General features: G+C 39.0%; 1 protein-coding gene across 3 annotated transcripts; it reads right to left on the reverse strand.

The window, feature by feature from the left end:
• Positions 1 to 1,256: 1,256 nt before the first annotated feature.
• LOC111573541 (vesicle-trafficking protein SEC22b-B) lies at positions 1,257 to 10,508 on the reverse strand. 3 transcript variants are annotated; one of them, XM_055005548.1, is made up of 7 exons: positions 10,398 to 10,508; positions 10,176 to 10,314; positions 9,950 to 10,065; positions 6,388 to 6,497; positions 5,538 to 5,698; positions 3,935 to 4,081; positions 1,257 to 2,883 (listed from the first exon to the last, which is right to left on the reverse strand). In XM_055005548.1, the coding sequence occupies exons 4-7, from the start codon at positions 6,396 to 6,398 to the stop codon at positions 2,729 to 2,731; spliced, it is 474 nt and encodes a 157-aa protein (XP_054861523.1). In that variant the 5' UTR covers positions 6,399 to 6,497; positions 9,950 to 10,065; positions 10,176 to 10,314; positions 10,398 to 10,508; the 3' UTR covers positions 1,257 to 2,728. The 3 variants fall into 3 exon arrangements, with proteins under 3 accessions (XP_054861523.1, XP_054861524.1, XP_054861525.1); XM_055005549.1 differs by lacking the exon at positions 10,398 to 10,508 and having other exon boundaries at positions 10,176 to 10,356; XM_055005550.1 differs by lacking the exons at positions 9,950 to 10,065; positions 10,176 to 10,314; positions 10,398 to 10,508 and adding an exon at positions 7,018 to 7,194.
• Between the last annotated feature and the right edge of the window lie 4,693 nt (positions 10,509 to 15,201).

Consider the following 15,201-nt stretch of genomic DNA (forward strand, 5'->3'; position numbering starts at 1 on the left):
GCACCTGCTACAGCTCCAGCACACCAGCTGACCAGGACTTCAAACACTATTGCAAACATCAAAAAGCTTTTAAAAAAAAAAAAAAAAAAAAAGGATTATATAGGAGAACATTTGATTAAAAATGGATCAAGTCCTTGGTTCTCCCATGATACCATCTATTTTGTTCAAAGAAAGAGATAATGCCTAGACTCTAGCAAGGCGTACAGGTGAAGCAGCCCACTGGGAAGCTTCTAGGCGGCCGAGAAATTAATGCATCCTCCTTAAGAAATGCAAAAAACAGCTATCACATTAAACTTAGAATTAGAATTAGAATGGCCTTATTGTCATCGTACATGGCATGACCAAAATATAAATAGCTTCCGCTGGACGGTGCACAACAACAAGCAATAAGAAATAAAATCAACATTAATAGAATCAAATGTACATATATAGCAAAACAGTATTAAAATTGACAACATCTGCAAAGGAGGCCAATATATACAATATGGGAGGTAAATGAAATGGAATAATAACCAGTAGAATATGATAAATATGTTAGAAAATTGCACAAAGGCAGCAAAAACTGATCTCAAGCTTCCACACAAACCCTGTCAAAACGCCAGAAAGCAGCAAACTAAAGTAAAAACAAATCACACATTGCATGTGCATGTGTTGATTGCTGAATAAATAACATGGCAGACAGCTGTTATGTTTTTAATTCGCACTTCACTGCTGCTGGGAATCAGTTCAATGTGAGGAATTCAGGTTTCTTTCTTGGTAGTTAGCATAAGTTAGAATTTTTAAAATGACAATAACCCCTCCCCAACACCATTAATTCCTCTATAATATGCACATCTACGAAGTGTCCACCCACCTGCTATAACTCAAGCACACCAGCTCACCTATGAATATGCTGAAACACTGTAAAACTACTCTATCTCTTACTTAATGGCAAATTACATTACTGGAGTAATGTAGCCACGAATGTTCGAACCCGAAATCAACCCTAAACAGAACAATGATATGGAAAACCCCACAATCTAAGCTGACATTTGTTACGTATGAAACCGTAGCTGTCTGAATCCATGTTTCTGTCATCTGTAAGCTACAGCTTCGAGGCAGAAATGCACAGCTATGGCGTGAACTGATGCTTTTGCTCATAATATATGTCATCTAGCACATATAAAAACCCAAATGGACATGTCAACAAAATAAAAAACTTGATTTTCACATAACCATCAGGTCAACTAAAGGTCCTCTGACAGACATGAGCGGAGTTTTGTGCAAATAATTTTATTCATAGAAAGCAGACAGAACAGAAAATAAAGAGGTGGTGTCCTTTTCCAGCTGAAAGCAGACAGCGGCTACCGATCAAAACCTAAGCTCTGAGCCTAAATCAACTTAATCCAGTCTGCACTTGTGTAAACTTCAGAGTAAAAGGACCCAACCAGACATCAATTTTTTAAAAAAAAAATAAATGCCTGTTTGCAGAAAGGTGCTGTCACGGTGCATAACGTTTCCAGAGAGTGTGGATGCAGGGCAGATTAAGGACTGTACAACGGTTTGTTAGGGTTAAATTCTATATTTCTGTTCACCTCTAATGGCTCATTACCAACTAAAAAGAGGCTTTAAGAATTTAAGATCTTGTAAATGAAAATAAACTTTGATATTAGTGGATTATTTTCACCAAAATTCTCTCCAGAGGTCATTTTGGAATTTCCATTAATGGCAAATTCCAGCCACTCTCACTGAAACCAGCTATTTAAACTTGAATTATCACAGTCCAGCTCTACATGTCCAGGATTAACGTGGAGAACTGATAAGAGAAATAACATTTTCTAACTATTATTACACCTTATAATTATCCAGATGTGTTTTTCAGAATTGAGATTATTAAACCTCTTCCTTAGTTGCCTATGATGTGAGAAATACAGGAAAAAAGTGACCGTTTGCTGTCCTTTGTTGATGACAAGCACCTTCGGGACCAACTTGTGCACACTAAACTGACATGCAACTACAGGTTATTCTTCTAGAAAATGATTAACCTGCAAGGAAAGGCGGATATATGAGTGTGGGATGCTGTCACTGCTGTCCCTCTCAATAGTTATAGTCATTTTTAGGGTCACTGACATCCCATAATGGCAAAGAAATCTGCAGGTGGAATAACATTTGCAAGGCTTCCATACAGTGTTAAAAAAGTCCACTTCAATTACTTCCTGTTACTAAGCCTATTTGAAGTCCTTACTGAAGCTTAATGCCGTGTTTTGCAAATATGTGTAGTCGATACTGAATGTTGTCCATCACTATTATGATTAACATGTTAAATGACTAGTATTTCCCATGTAATGTGGTCAGGATAAATAAAATGTTTAGATTTTTTTCTCTTTTCTGTATTATTAGACGGTATACAAGATTGAATCAGCCACTCGACACTCGCACACAAATCAACTTCAGGAAAAAAAAACAATCAGCTCATAAACACTCCCACACATTCACTCATTCCCTCTCCGATCCAGGGCAACTACGAGAGCATTAACGGTTAATAATAAAACTATGTATGTGACATCATTTATATTCAGATCACACATCCATGGACAGGCGAGAACAGAAGCGGGCGGGTTTGTCTGTAAAAGTCTTATTGAGAGCAGGGAACCTGTTTTTATCTTTTTTTTTTTCTTCGAGGTCTGCAGACTCCTTGCAGGTCATTTTCCACTTCAACACCCCCTTCTTCCTCCTTCTCTTTCGTCTCTCAGAGCCACCAGAAGCGTACATAGACAATGAGCATGATGAAAAAGACGCCGCCGGCTGCCAGTTTGGCATAGGTGGAGCGGGTGTTCAGATACTTGGCGTCGCTCCTGTACTTCTTCGACAGGCTGGACAAGTTGCTGGCCTTGGAGTCGAGTGCTGTGTGGAGGAGAAAGAAGGGGAGAGGGAGTAGAAGACAAAAGAGGTAAGAGGAGAGTGGAGAAAGGACACAGAAGTGGACAGAATCAAACACAGAAAAACTCATAACATGATGTCAAACTGTTCTATTTATTCTGTGAGAAAATGACATGAGTTCTACCCAACTGCACTGTGAAACAAGACTGACATATCCGGGCTTTCTTTGTGTAAGTCGGCTTGACAGAACTCAGATTTTCTGCTTCAAACTCTGCGCATTCACATAGAAGGAAGCGTTTAACTCGTATGCAGCTGCTTCTGTCAACAGGTTGTTATAATGGAGAACAGTGAGAAATACAAAAATTTATAATGGTAAAAGGACTGCTACTGCAAAACTGAAAACTGGCAATTGTGTGTTAATATATTTATTTCACTGATTTTACTGAATGGAGCTGCTTATTTGTAACTGACAGCTGTAGATTAAACTTCACCTATTCAAACATTTTGTATTGAAGAGCATTTAAGTTTCACACTGTCCCATAATGCAGGATATCACTTTAAATTTCGGCCAAATCAAAGTGAAACAAATGTTTTTCATTGAATAATCTGTCATAAATAACAGTAGAATCATTGGATATTCTCATGTGTGTTCTGTTAGCTGCAGTTCCAGCAGTGTAAACTAGACATAAAATCATATTAGTAGGATTTCTGCATCACCAGCTAAAAACATGTCAGGTTCCCATGGCAACACGGTGACATACAGTGTGTAATACTGTAACCGCTTCATTCAGTGGTTTTAGTAACATACAGCTCAACAAGTTTGCAGATTCCCTCCGCTGAGAATCTATATCATTGTAAAAATCAACAGGAAATGTTCTGGTTAAAGGAAGATGCTTCTTCCAACCAGTTTGAACTAAAATATAACCTGCTCCACAGCATCAGTTACCATGGTGATCTAGCAGGTTAAAAGAGTCACCTTAGTGACAATGAAAACTCTCACTTCAAGCCTCGCTAACCCACTAATCTCTCCCCGTTGTACAACCATCAGAACAGGTCAGAGACACCAGAGACTCACCAGAGAGAGCTTCTCCTCTCTGCAGCACCTCCTCGATGTTCGCCACCATGATCCTCTGAACATCCTGCAGCTCTGTGTTGATGCTGCCCAGGTTCCTTCTCGCTCGGCTGTCAATGTACGACTTCTTGGTTTTCTGAATGTATGTGTCTAAGGAGAGAGACACAAATATTGTTCCCTTAAAATATGTCAAAACTACATTAGCTGTGAAGATGACTGTCAGCCCTCACTGTAGCTCAACAACCCCTGCAGGTTTTATATCTGCACGTTCAGGGATTTTACATCAAAAACAGAGACGTAAGAGTCTGACAGGAAAGATCCGCTTAATCCAGTGTAGTGGAACTTTCTTTATCAGTTTTCTAAGAGTGAACCGCTTTTCCCTTTGACCAAGATTGCATGCAGTGGTGCAAAATGAGCAGTGGAGGCTCTGCAAGCTTTAACCAAAAACCAACTAAAAGAGACAATGCAGTGGTTGGCTGAGAGGTTGCATTAGATTTTTACCTTCCACATTTCACTGTAACAAACTCGGTTCCAGTTTTCAAGAATTTTGAGCCTGAAAACTTTAAAACAGATTGAATTATGTTACTTTTGCCACTCAGGAATGTAGTTATAGTTGATACTGACCTTAACAAAGAGATCAGGGTTTTTTTTTTTTTTTCAATTCCCTGATAAAACTCAGCGTTTCAGCTTAACTAGGTTGCTCAATTTTATGTTATATTAAATTAAAATACATTCCACATACTAAAGTATACAGATTTTAATTTGGACTGGACAAGATATCGAGTTTATCTGGAGAGTAAAATCAGAGTGGATCACTTCCATTAATAATAAGTCTCCACTACTACAATGTATGTATTCTAGGGCTGGCCCGAATAGCAGTTTCTGGGCTCCGGATATTCGGCCCCAATTAAGGACGAATATCCGAGAATTTGGTTCGGTTCCCAAAGTCTGACAGGAGGCCGGGGGGGACGAATTAACAGTTCTAATACTGATCACGCCACATCGTCCGGGTGGGGGGCATATCCGGATATTCAGATCTCAAAATAAATATTTGCATACCACCGTCACAACTGAATATTCACATATCCAAATATTCGGGTTCAGCCCTAATGCATTCTAAAATATATTGCACTGGCCACCAATGCATTTAAAACAAACACATTTTACTGAACACACTGCACAGTAGAACAACTAGCGATGGTAAAACAGATACAGATTTAAACATCCACTATGTAGAATGTAGTCGGATCTATGAAAATAAATGCAATAATTAGGTTTTTATTTGTGCAACTACAAATTACTGTGTTCCAATAATCTTAGAATGAGCTGTTTATATCGAAATAAGGAGCTGATTATCTTCCACAGTATGTGATTCTACTGCAGCCCTGAAAAGACAAATGACAACTTGCTTTGGAGAAGTTTTTTTTGTTGTTGTTGAAATGGCAGTTGTTTTAGGCATCCCTACACACTGAAAAAGGTATTCATTTGGTTGCAATTTGTAACCTCACCACCAGATCAAACTAAATCCAACGTGCTGGTCCTTTAATGTCAGCGTTGTGATCAGAGGTGCTTTACAAAGTTTCTCCTGGTTCCGTCTTTTTCTTACCAAATTCGATGAAGGAGTAGGGGCGGGACACCGTGGAAACCTTCTTTCCGTGCTGCTCGTGAAACTCTGCCTGCAGGTCTTCTAGGTAAGCAAAGGCTAGCTTCTTGGGGAAGCTGGCTTCACACAGCACGAGGTAGCACACGCCTTTCTCTATAAAATAACTGGAAGGAGAAGCAAAAGTGTGATCAGAAATTAAACATCATAGTCAGGATGAACAGGCAATCAATTTTCAAATTAAGATTGCAATTTAAAACAATGGTATCAGCAATTTTGTTCATTCTACCTATTGATACAAACACACACACACACACACACACACACACACACACACACACACACACACACACACACACACACACACACACACACACACACACACACACACACACACACACACACACACACACACACACACACACACACACAAATAATATGGCTGCATGCTGTGGTAAATTTTAAGCCAAGTCTCAATATTTTATAACCAAAATTTGCAGCATGTCTGACCAGTGGTTTAATAAATTCAGGCCATCCTCATTTAATAGTATCTCATGTGGTCATACTTCATCACATGCTATCAATCTATTATACAGTTAGTATTAAACTGACGCTCAGCTTTAAATGAAACTACGACGCAAAATGAAATCACAGTGGAAATCACAGTCAGGTTTCCGCTAAATCGTTCAGCCCTACTGGGTAGAAACACAGAAAAATTAATCTTTTAGGTGATTTTTGTAAAGTCTCTGTTGCATAATTTCTTCAGAACTGTTAAGAAACCATTATTGACAATGACAATTATGGACAATTATGACAAATGCAGTGTAATGGTCTTTAAATTGTGCTTCATACTCACTGAAATGCCATTGAACCGGCTTCTAAAGTGCAGCGTGTGGGACTCTGGTCATTGAGTTTCCTGAAGAGTTGCTTAGCCTGACTCTGATACTGCTGAAGATCTCGACCCAACTAAAGAGATGAAAAACCCACACAGGTCATGACACAGTTCACTGACATTTCACACACACAACACAGTATTTAATCAGGGCAAGAAACTGACTTTTGTATGCACTGCGGCAGGTGGAATCCACAAGCAAATCGCACTATTTTACCATCAACAGAGAGACAGAAACATAAATTTAAGTGTGTACTTGCTTGAGTGACAAGACAGACTAAAACAAAAACCACCTACAGTTCAGATTTTACACTATTTTACTTGATAGTGTTAATTTCTTGTCCTGTAAATTGTGCTCAAAATAAATCATGTGCATGAAAGAGTATAGGCAGACAGACGGAGCAGTGTGATGCTACATCTGAGACTGAAGGAAGCGAAACAAAAAGGCAACAAATAGCCACTTTGGCTGTTGTGATATATCACTTCTGGTTTTCCTTTTGTTGGTTCTAACGAATGACATTAACCTTTACAGCGACACTGTAGCATCACAGGAACACGCATGATGTTGAAGCACAGAGCAGAGACACAACAAACCTTTTCACTTCCCTTTTTGAAAGCAAACAAGAGAGCGAGGGAAAGATGTTAGAGTCCCGTTAAGTCATGCACAGACAGTAAAACAGCTCAGCATGTTACAGATGCAATTCATTTCAACATTTTTCATTACATCAGAGTTTAGAAAAGCTTTCTAAAGTCTGAGAAAATAAACTGTACAGAGGTCATCAGTTTTATCTTATTGTTTCCTCTGAGACTACAGTTTATAAAAGTGCAATAATAATACACTGGGAAAAACCTTCAGTCAACGACGAAATACAGTCGGCACTCCAGTTCCTTTACCTGAAAAAAAACTAAACAAAACTTCCTATAAAATAGAGAAGTTCATGCTTTAGCTCAAATATTTTTTTATGAAAGTCGATTCAATCTGCGTATTATTAAATCGTAATCAAGATGAGCAGTTTAACATTTTAAAAACAAACCCATCAGTGCTCTCTGGTGGACAAATCGTCAGTGGCAACACTCTTTCCTATTTACCTCAAACAGGTCTTTCTCTCTTCTGCTCTGGCACTCCATGTGATAAATCACTTATGGTCAGGTATCAGTTAGCATATAAACTCTACTGATATCACTGTGATAAGCTCAGAATGACTGATAAGTAACTGATTCATTCAGCTTTACTTGCATTCCTGTGGGAAAAAAAAACAGCCTTTCATCCGGTTATTGACTTTATTCTGCACTCACATGAAATAAAAAGCATTCTTTGTAATAGGGGTTAACAACCTGGCCAGATTATCAGATCTGACGTGCTACATTTTTCTGATTATCTACATTTCTTTTCTTTTAAATTGATTCCCGATAAAATTAATGAATTTAAAAATGTGCCACAGTCATAGAGCAATGTCCCACCGACAGCACTATGCAGTTAGAATCCTTGGATTTGCTGGGTTTTTGTGTATATTTTTTGTGGGGATAAGACTTTAAATCTAAATTAATTCAGTTAATCTCCATAATAAATAATACTAATGGGTTAATACTAAACCTTGATATTTATTACTGTCAGATGAAGTTGTATAGAATTTTTGTTGGGTTTTAATCGTTGATATTGAAATTATTTCAGGAAACTGACACTATAATTCAAGAGATCGCTCCCAGATATTACAGACTGATAGCATTAAGTCTTTATATGGGAATTTAACTGAACAAGTATCTTCCTACAAGTATGTGGGTAGATAATAATCTCCCTTTTATAGTGTATATTAAGTACCTGGTGAAAAAAACTGAGGGTTAGCCTGCTGGGTTTTATTATAGAAACAGGTAAAAGTAGGACAGCCTGGTACAGCCCAGGTTCTTAAGTGTCTATAAAGACATTATTTACTACCACTCTTCACTGCCTAGACGTTGTGTATTCGAGCTTTCTACATTTTCAATCTCACTGTCCAGACACATCACCGTCTACCGTAAGATCTGGTTTCTTGGCCTTAACTAAGCCTAAGGACAGAGTGGCACTGCTATATTTTATTTACAGACCAACACTGGCTAAACTCTCTTCTCACTGGTGGAATTTTCTATCACTTACCAACAGCTCTTGAATAAGTCTCGCTCATCTAAATGGCTGCTATACAGGGACCTCAGGATATTCAGAGAATTCAGCAGATCAGCCTTCTCCTATTTCACTCCCTGGTCATAGAATAACCTTCAGAACATTCTACAGCTTAAAGATTTTTGTCTCCTTGGAGAGTTGAAAGCTCTGATCAAATGATGTGTAACTGAAGAGTGCAAATGCAACTAAAAAGCTGGATTTTGTTTCGTTTATTTTAACCGCTTGGTTGTTTTAAAAGTCCTCTTTTCAGCAAATTATTCCCCACAGTTTCAGTTTGTCAGCTCAAAATGCTGCAAAGACGGTTCATTTCTCCATGACTGTAAAATTTCTGCTTTTAAGGTTGTTCTAAATGTTTTTAATAAGCTGCTTCTGTCCCCACCCCCTTCAGGAAGAACACGCTGTCTGCCAGCTGTCAATCACAGTCTGAGTTGCCTGCTTATTGGTTAGTTAGGTGTGAGGTGGCCCTTTGGTTGAAATCTGATTGGCTTGTAAAGCTGGATGACTCTCTACTATATACTTCCTTTTATACAAGCTTTTTGCACACCTCCAAGATTATAAAAACCAGAAAACACAATGAAAATAGATTTTCACCTTTGCTGTGCTGAACTTTGCTCCTGTGTTTACTTATAATCTATATATAAAATTTATAATCTTACATAACTTTATAATGATGTGCCTTCTGGGTCCCGTCTCCCTCAAAAATGAGGTTCTAATCTCAAGGGACTCTGTGGTTACTTAAAGGTTAAGTAAAAATAGAAAGAAATTTAGGGACTGAAAGTTTCACAAAACTTACTGTTGAAGTTGTGCAAGGACAAACGATTTGAAACAGCATCTGAATAAGGTCAGGGTTGAAACAAAACAAGCCTGCTCTGTTAGCAGCTTAGTGAGTGAGTCAGTTGACTAAAGTAAATAAAAGGCTGCTTCTCTGTGTGTTTACAGGTAGAAAGGCCGGCAGCAGGAACCTCCTCAAAGTAGACAGGTTCATCTCCCTGATTAAAAACACTGGAGGATCTCAGCCTTGATATTTATCATAGTTAGGTGAAGTTGCATTTTTGATCATTTTTGTAGGGTTTTAATCTTTATTAATTAAACTACTCAGGTAAATATACACCAATGATACTACTGTAGTGTCTCAGCCTAATATTTATTCCAGTCAGGTAAAGATAAAGTTGCTTTTTAGATCATTTTTGTAGGGTTTTAATCTTTATTAATTAAATTACTCAGGTAAATATACACCAATGATACTACTGTAGTGTCTCAGCCTAATATTCTATCCTAATATCCTAATATATAATATGGGGCCAGGTCGGACAACACGTCGTACAAACTGGTTCTGTTCTAGAATAAGTGACTCTGTCAGTTCCAGCTTACATCTGATCAGCAGATGGACGGACGTCTTAAAAGTTCATTAATTCATCTTTCGACTAGTCGCTCTTGAAGGACAGACAGCTGGGTTCAGGACAGTCTGGTCTCTGCTGCTGGATCCTCTAACAAAACCACAACAGAAAAAAAATGATGAAAAACATCTTCAAGCTGTTAATAAACCCAACAAAAACTTTGAGTCTGAAATGTCTTTCTGTCAGTTTTACTGTCTCACCTTCCACCTGCAGATCGTCTGAAATGAAGGGGATGCTCCTTTGACCAGTCACTCTTCATGGACACACAGCTGGATCCAGGTAGGTCCAGGTCCAAGCCCAGGTCCAGGTTGAGCAGTGTGTGTTTTCTGCTGCTCTGGGCTTCAACACACAGAGCTGTGAGAGTGAATAATGACAGCAGTGATGTGATGCGGAGCTCTGACAGTTAGAGATGCTCATCTCACCTCTGAGCTTTGCTCTGGTTCTCCTGTTCCCCACACAGAGATCTTCCCTCCTCTCTGTCCTCACACTGATGCATAGCAGACAAACACAACAACCTGCTGGGAGAGTCACACATTAGTTCTCCTCCTTCTTCTCAGTCACATGACAAATGCACTCAGCTCTGATTGGAGGAAACCTGTCCAGCTTTGGGACAGCTGCTTCACCTCAACACTCCATCTAAAAACTGAAAAGCTCTTCAACATCTGACATGTTTCTCTTTATCCAAGTCCACTATATCCAGTCAGAGGCTGCAGTGGCAGCTGCTCCAATCATCCAGAGTCAATCATGTTACCTTGATGCTGCTGAATTCACATCAGCTCCAGAGACGTTCTACCTTCATCTGTGGAGGAAACAGCCAGAGCAGAGCTGAAACATGACAACTTCTCCCCACAGGAACAGTAAAGTCTGATCTGACCTTTAATGTTCACACGTTGCTGTGATTCTTCCTCATGTTCACATCAACCACATCTACATCCTTTATAAAAGCTGCTTTCTGTTCACATCAGCCTCTGAAACACAACGACTGTGGAGAGTGTGAAGAAGAAACGCCAGAAATGAGAAATGAATGACTGTGGATGTAGAAACTGGTCAGTCTGAACTTCTGATAGAAATGTTTCATTGACAGGTAGAAACGGTGAGTCAGACAGATCCTTCAGGCTCAGCAGGAGTCAGAGAGACAGTCAGAATCTGTTGAAGGAAAAACCTGCTGATGTTCACACAGTCTGTTCCCATTCTGCTGCCTGTCTGTCCTCAGTTCTACTGCTGATACCAAATGAGAAATGAAACAAGAAATCTGCACAATCCAAGATCAGACATTAGATGGAGTTTCTTTTGTTGTTTTTTTTTTTTAAATCTTGAAACTAGAAAAAAGTTGGTTTTAACTTGAAACAAAACACAAAAGAACAAAGACCACACGCAGTTAAGTTTGTGTCGTCATGTCACAGTCAGAAACGAGGAAACAGGAAATGATGTCGTATTTACTAGTTTCTGCCACTTTGGATTGAATCCACAAATAAACTATCAGACGTCTGATCAGCTGAACTGGTTGGATTTAGTTCAGACACAAACACCAGCATTATTCTTTCTGCTGGTTGTCAGGTTTGTTTAATCCTTCAGCTTCACACATGAATAAAGTTACAGACATCTGAAACAAGAGTTCATCGTGTAGGGAGGAGTTTTACTGCTTTTATCTCCTTTTCTTCTACATTTTGACTTTACTGCTCTTGGCATGAACACGTGATGTTGTTCTCTGCAGCCCTGCCTCAGTCTAAAGCTCACTGTTTGCTCTGTAATATTCACATCAAGCGCTCCTCATAGCTGCTGTTATGCTGATATCTGCTGGACAAACACAACAATTACACTGTACATAAAGAGAAGCAGTTGGCTTCAGAAACAGGATTTTAAATTAGTTACTGAGTCAACCTGCTGCACATTCATTACCAAAGACGTGTTTGTTACTGGATTTGTTTCACTGCTGAATCTGGTTGAAAAGCATTTAGGTTCATATTAAGGCTCCTTAACCCTCATGTTGTCCTGCAGGTCAAAATTGACCCGTTTTAAAGTTTGAAAATGTGGAGAAAAATAAGTATTTTCACAGTGAAACTTCTGATGTCCACATTTTCAACATTTTTGGGAAATCTTTGAACATTTTTTGGTGGAAAAAAAGAAATGTCAAAAATGTTTCTTTAAGAACAGTCACATAAAAATCAACCAAAATCCAGCGAATTTCGCTGGATTTTGGTTGATTTTTATGTGAATGTTCTTAAAGAAAATATTAGAAGTTTTACTGATATATATGTAATCACTTTAGATATTTTTCAGATTTTTTTGGAAGATTTTTAGTCATTTTTTGAAAATATTTACAAGAATTTTCTCGCCAAATTTGGGGGATTTATTTATTTATTTTTTTTAAATAAAATTTTTAAGGGAAATTTTTAAGGAATTATTGGAATTTTCTTCCTAAAGGTTTTGCATGTTTTCAGAAATTTGGGGATTTTTTTTGCTGAGTTTTTTGATTTTTTTCAGACAAAGAAACAATATTTTTTGGTGCCCATAAATGAGGACAACAGGAGGGTTAATGAAACTGACTGAAAGAGAACACAGAAATTAGCCACCTTGGAACAACATTTAGCTAAAAGGCAGCACATATGTGGTATCATTACACAAGTATTAGATGCATGTTAATAATAAAATCAGCATTTCTGTGAGCTTTTCTTTGATATGAGGTTATTTTATCATCCTTCCTGCATATTCACACCGTCAGGTTAAAGTGATTCTTTAAACAGCTCAGCAGGAAAGATGCAGCTGAACACTTGTGCAGGGATTCACCATGAAGCCAACATGAGAAGGAAGAGAATCCAAACAGTCTTCATCTACTCCTTTAAAGTCTCATGTCCCACACTGGCGGCTCTGTCTCCACACTACATACAGGTGCTGGTCATATAATTAGAATATCATGAAAAAGTTTATTTATTTCAGTAATTCCATTCAAAAAGTTAAAGTTGTATATTATATTCATTCATTACACACACACTGATATATTTCAAATGCTTATTTATCTTAATTTTGATGATTATACCTGAATACTAATGAAAATCCCAAATTCAGTATCTCAGAAAATTAGTATATTGTGGCAGGGTTCAATATTGAAGACATCTGGTGCCACACTCTAATCAGCTAATTAACTCAAAACACCTGCAAAAGCCTTTCAATGGTCTCTCAGTCTAGTTCTGTAGGCTACACAATCATGGGGAAGACTGCTGACCTGACAGTCATCCAAAAGACGACCATTGACGCCTTGCACAAGGAGGGCAAGAGACAAAAGGTCATTGCTAAAGAGGCTGGCTGTTCACAGAGCTCTGTGTCCAAGCACATCAATAGAGAGGTGAAGGGAAGGAAAAGATGTGGCAGAAAAAAGTGGACAAGCAATAGGGATAACCGCACCCTGGAGAGAACTGTGAAACAAAACCCATTCAAAAATGTGGGGGAGATTCACAAAGAGTGGACTGCAGCTGGAGTCAGTGCTTCAAGAACCACCACCACAGACGTGTGCAAAACATGGCTTTCAGCTGTCGCATTCCTTGTGTCAAGCCACTCGAACAAGAGACAGTGTCAGAAGCGTCTCGCCTGGACTAAAGACAAAAAGGACTGGACTGCTGCTGAGTGGTCCACAGTTATGTTCTCTGATGAAAGTGAATTTTGCATGTCCTTTGGAAATCAAGGTCCCAGAGTCTGGAGGAAGAGAGAAGAGGCACAGAATCCACGTTGCTGGAGGTGGAGTGTAAAGTTTCCACAGTCAGTGATGGTTTGGGCTGCCATGTCATCTGCTGGTGTTGGTGCACTGTGTTTTCTTAGGTTCAAGGTCAACACAGCCATCTACCAGGAAGTTTTAGAGTACTTCATGCTTCCTGCTGCTGACCAACTTTATGGAGATGCAGATTTCATTTTCCAACAGGACTTGGCACCTGCACACAGTGCCAAAGCTACCAGTACCTGGTTTAAGGACCATGGTATCCCTGTTCTTAATTGGCCAGCAAACTTGCCTGACCTTAACCCCACAGAAAATCTATGGGGTACTGTGAAGAGGAAGATGCGATACGCCAGACCCAACAATGTAGAAGAGCTGAAGGCCACTATCAGAGCAACCTGGGCTCTCATGACACCTGAGCAGTGCCACAGACTGATCGAGTCCATGCCACGCTGCATTGCTGCAGTAATTCAGGCAAAAGGAGCCCCAACTAAGTATTGAATGCTGTACATGCTCATACTTGTCATGTTCATACTTTTCAGTTGGCCAACATTTCTAGAAATCGTTTTTTGTATCGGTCTTAAGTAATATCCAAGTCGGACTAATAAACTGTAGCGTGCATCAACATATTAACATCTATCTGAGAATGTGCACAACTCTAAGAGTAAACTGAACACACATCATGTACTTCTGGATGCAACGTGTTCTGTACATATGCTGCATTCCAAATCACTTCCTTCTTCTTTTTACTTCCAGTCTGAACTCCAGCTGCCCTCATAAAGTCCTGATTGTTTCATGCAGCACGGATACAACTAATAATCACTTCAACTTTCACCATCTGTGGAGTGAAATGGGCTGTCATCTGTTTGCTCTTGAAGCTTGTTGATACTCGTGTAATGTTGGTGACGTAACTGTGCAGAGAATTGTGGCTCAGAATGGACGGAAAAGCATTTGGGTGCACACTTCAGAATCCCTCCACATGTAGTAGAAATCCTGGTTTTAGTAAACTACATTTAACATGCTATGTATCAGGACAGAATAAATCTGTTTCTGGTGTCATACATACATGGAAATATTGGAACGCAGACATAGTTTCAACATTTTCTTCAAACTCAATAACAGTTTAAAGGACAAAAAATGAAAACTGCTTTAACAAGGAAGACAGAAACAGTAAAGTAAAAGTTTTTCACACCCACTCCATGGTACACAGATACATGCAGACTGTACAGTAGATCAGAGAGACACTTACATCCACTTCAACGTCTCCATTGAGGAGCAACTCCATCAGCACCTCTGGGAAGTCCTTCAAGGCTGTTGGAAAACCATCCAGGAGACCTCATGAAGCTGATGGAGAGAATGCCAAGAGTGTGCAAAGCTGTCATCAAAGCACAAAGGGGGCTACTTTAAAGAATCTAAAATATAAAACATAATCTGGTTTAACATTTTTTCAGTACACTACATAATTCCATATGTGTTCTTTCACAGTTTTGTTGTCTCCAGTATTCATTTACAAAGTGGAC

Source organism: Amphiprion ocellaris, chromosome 20 (genome assembly GCF_022539595.1).
Source record: "Amphiprion ocellaris isolate individual 3 ecotype Okinawa chromosome 20, ASM2253959v1, whole genome shotgun sequence".
Taxonomy (NCBI): Eukaryota; Metazoa; Chordata; class Actinopteri; family Pomacentridae; genus Amphiprion; species Amphiprion ocellaris.